The 11,699-nt window shown below is 36.8% G+C and overlaps 2 protein-coding genes across 3 annotated transcripts; one reads left to right on the top strand and one right to left on the bottom strand.

Moving 5' to 3' along the window:
• The first annotated feature begins 3,585 nt into the window (after positions 1–3,585).
• On the top strand, positions 3,586–9,049 carry ppp1r14ba (protein phosphatase 1, regulatory (inhibitor) subunit 14Ba). The gene is made up of 5 exons (XM_059526471.1): positions 3,586–3,744; positions 3,883–4,079; positions 7,448–7,531; positions 7,819–7,851; positions 8,024–9,049. Exons 2-5 carry the CDS (start codon positions 3,888–3,890, stop codon positions 8,105–8,107), a joined length of 393 nt encoding a protein of 130 aa, XP_059382454.1. The 5' UTR covers positions 3,586–3,744; positions 3,883–3,887; the 3' UTR covers positions 8,108–9,049.
• On the bottom strand, positions 8,889–10,954 carry LOC132117289 (peptidyl-prolyl cis-trans isomerase FKBP2-like). 2 transcript variants are annotated; one of them, XM_059526470.1, is made up of 6 exons: positions 10,800–10,954; positions 10,224–10,384; positions 10,028–10,140; positions 9,650–9,696; positions 9,511–9,546; positions 8,889–9,270 (listed from the first exon to the last, which is right to left on the bottom strand). In XM_059526470.1, the coding sequence occupies exons 2-6, from the start codon at positions 10,380–10,382 to the stop codon at positions 9,209–9,211; spliced, it is 417 nt and encodes a 138-aa protein (XP_059382453.1). In that variant the 5' UTR covers positions 10,383–10,384; positions 10,800–10,954; the 3' UTR covers positions 8,889–9,208. The 2 variants fall into 2 exon arrangements, with proteins under 2 accessions (XP_059382453.1, XP_059382451.1); XM_059526468.1 differs by lacking the exon at positions 10,800–10,954 and having other exon boundaries at positions 10,224–10,435.
• Positions 10,955–11,699: the final 745 nt, after the last annotated feature.

Raw genomic sequence — 11,699 nt, 5'->3', positions numbered from 1 at the left:
GCGAGAATAAAAGGTACGCCTTCATTCTATGCATGAACATTTGGGTGGCATTTTGCGAATCTTCCCACATAGTGACATAGACATGATTGGGGTGTGTTAGAATGAGCCGGCTTAGTGGGTTGTGGACAAGTCTTAACTTTGTTAAAGAATATCTCTTTGGATTTGAGACTTTAGTCTTTGCAACTTTAAAGATCTTCTTTATGCACAAAGAGCTTGTAACACTCCAAAGAAAAGGGAAAACTTGAAATCGCATTTAAATGACCCCTTTAAGGCAAGATGCTTGCCAGGTTAAGATGATCACCCCACTTTAATTTTTTATTTGTGGGTAAAGTGAGGTATCATTTTTAAATCACGTTTGCTTAATTAAAAAAAAAAATTGTCTTGTGTGTTTGATTAAAATGAACTCTGGTGTGATTGCTTTGTCAATCCAGTTCAGCTGAATGCTGCCATCCGAACCTTGCTGTACCAAACAACCAGTCCACTCCCAAATAAACTCTATGCAGTTGCAGTTTGACTGACATATGAGTGCAGCACTGACCAAAGACATATAAACAAACCAAAAGCACTATTTTACCATCAAGACCGCCTTATATATCCGACCATTGACATGGATTTTTTTTTTGTACATAATCTGTGCACAAATCTGTGCACACGCTTTTTATCAATGAGGTACCAGGAGTAAACAGAGTCTTAGCAGTCTTCCATTCAGGTGTTGATCGGACATAGCTTGATTACTTTGATGGGTGAAAGCTGCTGTCTAATTTCTGTTTTAGCAATCTCCATGACCGACAGGTTCTCAAAAGAGGGAACATGGCCCAAAAGAGAGACTAGATTAAGGCTAAAAGTCACACTTTTAAGTTTTCACAGAAGATTTCCCACCGTTCCTCTCAAGCTAAGACTCTAAAGGGTATATATAGGGAGATAAAACTGAATGCTCAGTCTGAACATTATCCAATACTTAAAACCAATGGCAAGTGGTTATGCAACATTTCATGTCTGGATTGTTTGGAAGAGCTCTTTAATCTTAAACACTAATGCTAAGATCAATTATAATCCCAAATGGTTTGGAGAAGGCAACATGTACCAGCAGATTGGATTTGTTGTGACTGTAGAGGGAGGCCCACAGGACCCAGAGCTCATAATCCAGAGCTGGTGTGTTGCACACAGAGGCCACTGAACCAATTACACAGTGCATTAAAAAGAAGGATAATGGCCTCATTGGCAGCTACTTGTATTTTATACAAGGTCTGCCCCAGACGCAGCAAATCACAGAAGAAGAAATATTAATGGAGCATTTTTAGACAACAGTAGATATTACTGTATGTGTCTGACAGATCGGGTTTTGCTGCTGTTCAAATTTTTTTCTGCAAACAGAGAGAAGTACCTGTAACTGGATCCAGGATAATAATTATGGATGGGTCTTTTTTGTGTGTTATTCACTATGAACTAAAATGCATTTGTTGTTTTTATACTGAGTATACAAGTTGTTCCAAATGTGCATATGCATGACATCTTTGTCCAGTTACTCATTCTGCTGTAAAGAATAAGTCAAACAGCTGTCTCGTTTCTACGTATTAAAAAAATAATAAGAAGAAGAAGAAGATACAATTCTAAACAAAAGATCTGCATTCACGTGATGGGCTTTTCTCACCAGTGTGGTTCACTAGACATTATTCACTGAAGTAAAGCAATCATAGGCTGCCCTCTACTGACACATCTGTTGAAGAGCAGCCATTCAAATGTTTGGAATTAAGAATTCTTGTCAAAGACACTACTACTTTATTCAACAAGGATGCATTACATTGATAAAAATAATAATAATAATAAAAGATTTCTTATTTTAATAAACTTTCTATTCGGCAAAGAATCCTGCAAATAGTTTCCACAGAAAAAAATAACGGTATAACAGCATAATATGGTGCATTACTTTATTATTATTACTTTTTTGTAAAGTAAATGAACACACCTCTGGATAACTTTTAGTCACATCCTCCAGTGGTAATTTCATTGCAATTTTTATCCTTTGAATTTCATCACTAATGAAGAACGCTGAGCTGAAAAATCATGGAAAAATATATTGTGATAAGTTAAATGGGTGGAAATTAAGGGATGTTATAATATAATGATGGAAAGATGTTTTACTGAATGTTAAATTATGGTAATATTTATAAGCTATTTATATTGTATTAGTAAGTAAATTACTGCTTTACTGCTTTTCATCATACAGAGATATCTGTAGCCAAGCAATTACCAAATCAAATAATAGCCTAATAATATAGTGATCTAAAAGGAAAGTCTAAATCAAATAGCTTGAGGGCATTCAAATTCAGCGAATGCAGAAATGATGGTGATTTAATGCAGTGCCAGTGAATGAACCAATTAGGGTTGAAAAAAAATTACAAATTGTTGGATTTTACGATGAAATGAGGAGACAGTAAGGCTCACTTGGCACAAGCACAATGTGTGCGCCGGCATAAAGAGAGAGAAAGCAGGCACAGAATATTTGATTTAGATGGAATAGTCCACATACAAGAAAGGGGGGTGGGGGGCCTCTCAGATGTATAAAATGTCAGTATAATATATTTTATAATAAAAATCACGATATCTGTACCTGAAATTATTATGTATTTTTAATTGTTAATCTATCATCTATTAGAACAGTAGACACAACCTGCATATAGACTAGGGAAACATTTTGAAGGTGGTATTTGATAGAAGCTCCGATTCTTTCTTGATTCGGTTCTTTTGAACAGTTCGTTTCAAGAAGGTTCAAATAAGCTACTGTTCGCGCCTGTTTAGCACCTTGACGTAATTGCGTAATGACGTCGTCCCTCAACGTGGTTTTAAGCTCTGGTTTCAAGCACTATGCAGCTAAAGTTTCACTTTCACCACTACTTAGCCGGTAAACGTGGTGTTTACATGGAATATTCATATTATTACCTGAATGCACTGTAAGTCGCTTTGGATAAAGCGTCTGCTAAATGCATAATGTAAATGTAGCCTAATGTAAATGCATTGCAACAACAACAACAACAAACATTGTCAAACAACAATATAAACTGCTGTAAACTAGTAATTGGTACTTTAAATTATACTACAATTTGAATATACTGTAAATTAATCAACTGTCCGTCGTGATGACATTACATGTTTCCGACAACTGTAGTCCCATGCAGTCTTTTTAAAGAAACGTAACAGTAAAAATAAATAAAATCACGAGTCGGGTGTAGCTGGTGTGTTTTATGTCATAGAATAAAATGTGAAACGGTGAAAGTATCTTGAGCTTGTGTGAACCACAGACTTTAGGGGATTATCCAAACTCCCATTCAGAAATGCATTGACTGTGTGAAAAGTGAACTCTAGCTGCATTGATAATATACTACATCTCTACATATTACTATTTCTTAAATATAAAAGTAGTGTAATGTAAAATTGAGCAGAGTAGTGTGCTAGTAGCGAGTCAGTCCATTTTAGTGAATCGCTTCGCTGATTTATTAAAAAGATCCGAATCTACTGGTTCATTGATTCAAAAGTTCCGAGTGATTCGTTCACGACATCGCTAGTATTTCAACGCGGACACTTGGAGGCGCTCTCAAGCTGTTCTGTGACAATTGATGGACCGATTTGGGGAAGATGGACTTTGATAAACCACTGCCACACAATTAGTCTGATGAATTCTTCTGTTTTCTAGCTCCTTGCATGCCTGATCCCAGTCTACCGTTGCGGACTCCTTGTAAGCTAAAGGTCTGTTCCATTTAAAGAAAAGGGGGCCCGGCACTTTTTTTCTAACATGGATGTTCACATGAGCAGCTCTCGCTGTTGAATTGTTGTTCTAATTGATTTAGCCATTAAATCCACCTCAGCTTTTTTTTCTATCAATAGGGACAATGGCAGCGGTAACAAGTCCGGAAACGACACCTCAGCCCCGGGTTTATTTTCAAACACCTCCCGGTACCGAAGAAGAAGTGCCACAGAAGCAAGGACGAGTGACCGTAAAATATGACAGAAAAGAGCTGAGGAGGCGACTGAATTTGGAGGAGTGGATAGTTAGCCAGTTAATGAATCTGTACGACTGCGAGGTAGGAAACAAAACACTGTCAGTGCTTTGATCGCGTGCAGTCCTTTGTTGCAAGGAATGACAGATCTTTCTTTTCAGGACTCGTGCACCGGTATTCCTCTCGTTCCATTTGTCATGTCCATTTTTATATTTTTACATTCCACTTTGATAACTGCCTTGCTTTCAACAAATAGTTCCTTTTAAGAGCAGCATGATATGTTTTATTTTTATGTCTTGATTTTCAATCGATGTTGATTTTATGGTTATGCATTTACACATGGAAGGGCGTGGCATGATAGAACTACAGACAAAGCCGTAAAACAAAGGTGAGCCTCATGGACAGGTGAAGCGAGAGAAAAAATAGCACCTAATGCATTCTTTATCTATAATGCATCCATTCATATTTAATTGAAAAGTGGGCTTGCAACATATGTTAATGTAACAGATCTTTATGAGCAAGGAGCTCCAGTTGCATGAACAAAGACATGGATTACGATCCCAATATATTCATGTCAACAGATACATGAAACCCAGGTATCACGGATTAGGATTTTTATGTCAATTGCACATTTACAGTAGGTGACACTGGTCAAGATGGGTTTTTTGTCTTCTTTGTAACCCCCCTGAGATGTTTGGAATCACCCTTCTAGCCATTGTGATGATGTCATCTGTTCAGACATGCAAAGCATGCTTCACTTTAAGCTTGACTTAACCTCCAGGGCTAATATAACTGACCTAGATTATGTGTCATGTAAAACTAGGCAGCTCTTAAAATGAGATTTTTCAGAATGCTCTTTTCAACCGGTAGTCCTCATCCTGAGCTGAATTCTGGCTTTGGGAATCCACATTTCACTTTGTCTCACTGACATACTCCAAAGTAGCCCAAATCTATTAGATTTGCTTCACAGCCTCTGACTTGGTTTCTGATGAATGGTTTCTTATGTCTGAACACAGTCCTACGCGTTACTGTGATATTTGAATAATAAGGGAGAGGAAAACAGAAGCGCACATATTTGAACCCGTGAAATGTCATCTGAGTCCCACAGGTTATTTGAATAATAATGTGGTCTGACGGGAGAACTCGTCCATTATATTACTAGTCTCAGCAATGTTTGGTCCAATTAAGCTGATGTTTAGAATGCACATCTTAAATCACAGTTGCCTTCAGCAAAAACTAAAGATAAATGTTTGTACCTAAGAGGAGAACGATGCACACTGACAAATTGCATAACCTAATTTAAACAGGTTTCTACTGTGACCTTTTTTCAGAGTAGCATGGACAAAGGTTGGCTTAAATGTGTTTTTGCTTTAATGATTATATTTGTGAGTATATTTTGTATTTTTAATGACTGCATTTTACATGAAAGAAATACTGTGTGATGAATAACATACTGGTCATTATCATAAAAAAAGTGGACACTTAACAATTAAATAAATAAATTGACATGAAATACAAAACGTTATGGGTAAAAATATTTAAAAAAAATGTTTTAAAGAAGTTTCTTGTACTCACCAATGCTGCATTTATGTAAGGAAAAATACAGTAAAAACACTAATATTGTTAAATGTTACTACAATTTGAAAGAACCGTTCTCTATTTTAATATATTTAAAAATATATTCCTGTGATGCCAAGCTGAATGTCATTACTTCAGTACTTACTGTCACACGATCCTTCAGAAATCATTCTAATATGCTGATTTACTCAAGAAACATTTATTATTATTAATGTTTACACAGTTGTGTTGCTTCAATAAATATTTTTCATGCTAGCTTGGTTGTGCCAGTGTTTTTGCCTGCCATTTCGTTTACTGGTAACAGTAAACAGTAAGTTACAGATCCAAGAAAAGGTGTTTTACTTTAAGAGTAGCACCTCTGGATAGGCTTTGGTCAGCTGTAGTGTGTTAAGGCGACTCTACAATATGGGGCAGTGTAAAGGGTTTCATAACAGACCTGCTTTTTTTAAATGTCTGCAATAGCACAAAACTTGTGACAATTCCTTCCACGGCAGGCAGCTTTCCTCCCCCGTCTCCCTCAGCACATATAAACTCACTAATGGTGCTTAATAGCACTGCAGGAACAGCGAAATGAGAGTGATTCTCTGATGAAAAGGAGGGTGTCTGCAAACTAGCTGCAATAAGACATAAATCCTGGGCTTTACAGATCTGTGCTTGTGCTTCCATTCACGTACTGTGTCTCAATCTAAGAAGCTATCCGACAGCATTGTGTGGATAGAGACACAATGTTGTCTTTGTAAGCTGACAGGAAGTGAATGGAAATTGTTATATTTTACAAGCAGACAATAAGTCGCACACCGACATGAGGATCAGCCCATCCTGTTGTGCAGAGAGGATGTCATGAACAAAGGCCAGAGATGGCTGGAGTTCTGCTCTCAGAAACAAATTACGCAAAAATGATACCTTTAGGAGTACAACAGCTTTTCACAGAGGCAACTCTGTATCTTATATACCCCTAAAATGTTTTTGATTAAAGCTCACTAATTAAAAGTATTAATTTCTATAATTAAATTCTATAATCTATCATTTCTATAATTCCAACCAATATCTATATAGATAGATAGACAGATAGATAGATATAGTGTATATGTTACAAAAGTTTTTTTATTTCATATAAATACTGATCTTTGGATCTTTCTATTCATCAGATAATCCTGAAATAAATGTATTCAACTGTTGTATATTGATAATAATAATAATGTCTCTTAAACAGTAAATCAGCAGATTAGAATGATTTCTGAAGGATCATGTGACACTGAAGACTGGAGTAATGATGCTGAAAATGCAGCTTTAATCAAAGGAATAAAGTAATTTTGTTTTTAAATATATTTAAATAGATATCAGTTATCTTAAATAGTAAAAATATTTCACAATATTACTGATTACAGCTCCCAGTGGTTCCAGTTGACTTCCATACAATAGGAACCAAAACCGTTTGGTTACCAACAAAAAAATATCTTCTTTTGTGTTCTTTTCAGCCAAAAAAAACAGGTTTGGAATGACATGAAGGAAAATAAATATTTTTGGGTGGACTGTCCCTTTAAGGGCATACGTTGCTACTCTAGGGTACCGATATGTACCTTTCAGTGGTAGATAGGGCACAAGTTATCAATTTTGACAAGCTGTTACAACGCTAAAGGTACAGTTTTTGCACATTTGTGGGACACTGTGGGATATGAAAATAAAAGTGGAGCAGCCCTTGTTGGCTCTCTGAGATCAGGAGATGTTTGCCTGATTGATTTCACCTCATACTGGTCTACATAGTTATGAACCTGACCGCTATTCTATGGCTTGTGAATTATTCACCTTGACTTTTTTTTCTCCACAGAAGTCCCCGTTAACGTCTCTCTCATCAGTGGTTCTGTATTTTGCAGGAGGATGAGGTGCCTGAGCTGGAAATAGATGTGGATGAGCTGCTGGATCTTCCCAGTGATGTTGAGAGAGCCATTCGAGTAAAGGTCTAATCAGATCTTTAATACATTTAACTTGACTCTGTTCACTTCAGATATCTCCTCATAAGAATATTAACGTTCACCCTTCAGTGCTGAATTGCGCTCTGGCATCCCTCTGACATTTCATCTGCAGGTGGTTTGACAGTAATCCATCCAGTCTTGAGCTCTTTTTGAAGACTACACTTTCAGCCGGAGATTTATTTCAGCGTTTAGCAACAGCTTTCTGCTTTCATTGGTACACAGTTGGAAAAACAGCATATTAGTCTGAAAGGCATTTCTATTTTTGTTTTCAGATGCTGCTGGTCGACTGTTATAAGCCTAATGATGTAAGTGCCATTTGGAATATTAATAGCTTTAGCAATTAACTTCTTTCCAGGCGGTCGTGATATTCTCAGATCCACTGAGTCACTCATTATAATGCGATTATGCATCATTTAATCTCACTCTGGACAGAAATATGCCTTTTCTTGCCGTAATTCTCGCTCTGGCCACCTGCAGGATTTCATAGCGGCGTTGCTGGAGAAGGTCCGAGGGATGCAGAAACTCAACACCCCCCAGAAGAAAGGGGAGCTGACGCCATGAGGTCACCACAGCTCCTCCCACCACCACAAAACCAACCGGTCACTCCAAACCCAGAGGAGAGACGCAGGCATGCAGACCCAACCACTACACCACAGCGTCTGTCAAACGGAGATCAACGATACGAGTCCAGCCAAGCCAAAACTGTTTTTTTTACTTCGTCTTAGTACTGTTTCAGAACATATTCCATGTAGAGAGTGTGGTAGTGTCCCTTAAGCTTAAAACTCCTGTGGTGATTTAGGGAAAGGAATCGAATGGTTGATGTTACAGTAACACTGTTCACTAATACACTTTTGTTCAGCCATGCAACTTGGCCTGATGTCTCCGTCTGTAATTGAAAAAGCTGATTTCTTTTCACCCCCCTTCTTTGTTAGTCAGTCTCTCACATCTGCTGTCTTTCGTAAGGGCGGAATCATTTTTTGCAGGCCAGAAAATAGTAGTTTTTAGATGTGGGGTTTCAGATTTTGGGGTGTGTACATGTAATGTGGAAAGAGGGAGGGGGGATGAGAATTGTGAACTTGTGTTTTTTGTAAGCCATTTTTAATCTACCATTTTTAGGGGGAAAAAAGACAGGTCTGCGTTTAGTATTACTGCTTTTAGATATCATTTGACTGAGGAAAATCAAACTAGTTTGAGGATGACGAGTAGCAATACTGATGGAGTGAGTTTGCCAATTTGTTACATCTGATATTTTTACAAAAATGAAGATGAAGAAGGCTAAGAATGAACATGCTTTGGTGGTGTAGGCCAAGGTCAATGCTAAATGAAGCTCAAAGCCCTCATATCTTTTGTAAATAAAATGTTTATTCAATTTCAAGTGAACACGATTTGAGAAATGCATATGTTGATGATCAGAATTTGTTGGATTGGCAAAATCTGTACTGTGTGCACTCTCACAACCAAATACGTGTAGTAAGACTGGCAAATAAAGAATGGTGCTACATACATGTTTGAAAAGTGGGGTCATTATTTTTTTTTTTTTAAAGTGTTATTACCAAGCTTCTTTTGTTTCTGTAACCTTCTGAATATCTGTAAAAGCTCTTTAAAGTGAGTCACACACACGGACTTTAAATGCTTAAGACTGACAGGCCCACAAATCTGTCACTATAAATCAGATCTTCTCTCAATGCTCAGCAGTTCTACTTCAAAGATGAGTGTGGCACCACCTAGTGGGAAAACAGATTTGTAAAGTGAGACAGTATATCTGCTATAATGATAATGATTAAGAAGCTTAAAAAAAAAGTGTCCAAAGAATTCTTAAAGCTACTTTAGGTTGTGGTGTATGACCTTCTACGATCCCTAACATATCAAACTTGTATCTTTCATTTATTTCTAGAAGAAAAATATATTAATTTGATATCAGACTCCATGTTAAAAACTGAAGAAAGAATTGCTAATCATCTTACCTGGAATTTTAGGTGGTGCTCCTCTGTCACCATAACCTGTAGTTAAAAAGTCACATATATGAAGATGTGGTCTAAAATCATACATTTCTGATGGATTTTGAAACTCATGGAACATATTACATTTCCATAACATACTCACCAAGCTCAGAGGGAATAACCAGCTTCCTCTTCTCACCCTCACACATCCTAAGAGTTAAGAGAAGGAGCATCACATGCTAAATCGTTTTTTTATATATGTAAATAAATACAGCAAAGCTATATCAGGAAATCATTTTGAAAGGAAATATTGTCTGATCCTAACAATCCATACATCAATGGAAAGCTTATTTATCAAATAAAATCGACTCTTATGACTGGTTTTGCGGTCAAGGCTCACATATTTAACAGTTTCACAACGGCTCTAATCTTTTAATTCCTCTTTATTAAACTAACTTTAGGTTTATCTCTTTAAATCCTTATCCTGATTGATGACAAGTAACCTCAGATCATCTAGAAATGCAGTAGTGCTGCTGCTCACCCCAACAAACCCTGATCCCAGCCCTTGATGACCTGTCCCGTGCCAAGAGTAAAGGTGAAGGGCTGATTCCTCGGTATACTGCTGTCAAATTCTGTCCCATCCTCCAGTTTCCCCTGCAGATAAAAACAAGACTGTTAGAAGACGACAACATTTTTTGGCAAGAATCAGATTTAGGTCAGACCAGTCAGACACTTACAGTGTAGTGCATGTTCAACACGTCTCCCTTGCGGGACTTTATAGGACAGTTGTCCACTCTTTTCTTGATTCCAATCTGTAGTTTCTTCTTCTCAGACCCTTGCACAAGTGCCATGGGGATGGACATCAGAGTGACAGCTAATACCAAATTCAGCCTCATGTCTTTGTAAAGAAGAAACATCAGCTCAGAATTAACATGAAAGAAACTGATCTTTGAAAGAAAAGCAATATTGCTATTTTCTGCGCATGCGTATGGTCTCCACACAGAAGTACACGTTATCATTTAATTGATTCCGTGTTAGACGCAGCAGGACTCTGAATTAGCTTACGCTGATCTAAAAGGTGCATTTTAACTAGCAAAACACTTCCGCTTATAATCACAGCAGGTTTTTTGTAGCGTGCTTTAATTATTTTAGAGGAAGTTAATTGGATGACGGCTACGGTTTTCTGCTAAACCATGTTTAACGTTATTAGGATTATTCGCTCACTGTACCATGTGCAATACATTTATAAAATGAAAGATACATTTATATTTTAGTCCCTTTAATGCTTAATTGATTGATAAAAATGCAATTACCTGTAACAAGGATAAAATTCTCGTCCTTTCCGAATCTCAGAATGAGTCTTTCGTCAGGACAGGAAGTGACATCAGCAGGCCTGGCTCGCTTCCTACTAGCTCTTCAAAATTCAGTACGTCTTTAAGAGGGTTAAGACATAATAATTCAAAACTACATGTATTTTTAAATCCTGTAATATTCAAATAAGAATTTTATTTAATACTACACTGACAAATAAGACGCAGTAATTTTATATGTTGTTTTGAGGAAATACTGGGACATTGAAACAGGACTTTTATTTTGTTTGCCGCTTAGACTTTTAAGAGTGACACATGGGGGCGCTATTTCCTCATTAATTACTTTCTTATTTGTAAAATATCTAAACCCCAGGTGCTAAACTTTAGAAACATTAGCAGTAAGCCTATTATTTTATGAGGAAATGTAGAACCGTTTTGAAGATGAGGAGTGATATTGGTAAGGTTGGCTATATATTATACTGCACATTGATTTAATATTTTAAAATATCGCCTTATTTTTGGGAGATATAGAGTAAGAAATAATATTTAGCATTTTATGTTAGTAGTCTGATATGGGTCTAAAAATCTAAGATAGCAGAATTGCAACATGTAAACACAATCTGCACCAAATTACATTTTTGCTCAGTTTGTACCTCTGAATAAAACACACTTTGTTTCTTCCCAAGAATGAGCTCCATATTCTCCCTCATGCATCACTATTATGGGCCATAAAAGCCTGATGTATCAAATATGATACAATACATAAAACTTTCTTAAGGTTTCCTTTTTGTAATTCAAGGTTCTTCTATGTAAGGTTGAATAAACTGTTCCATCAAATAAATTCTGACTATTATTTCCTATGACAGGCTTTCGAGGGTTAAAACTACAAGTGGCAGCAATCTT

This window comes from Carassius carassius, chromosome 36 (genome assembly GCF_963082965.1).
Source record: "Carassius carassius chromosome 36, fCarCar2.1, whole genome shotgun sequence".
NCBI lineage: Eukaryota > Metazoa > Chordata > Actinopteri > Cypriniformes > Cyprinidae > Carassius > Carassius carassius.
This window is presented reverse-complemented; position numbering and strand designations above follow the sequence as displayed.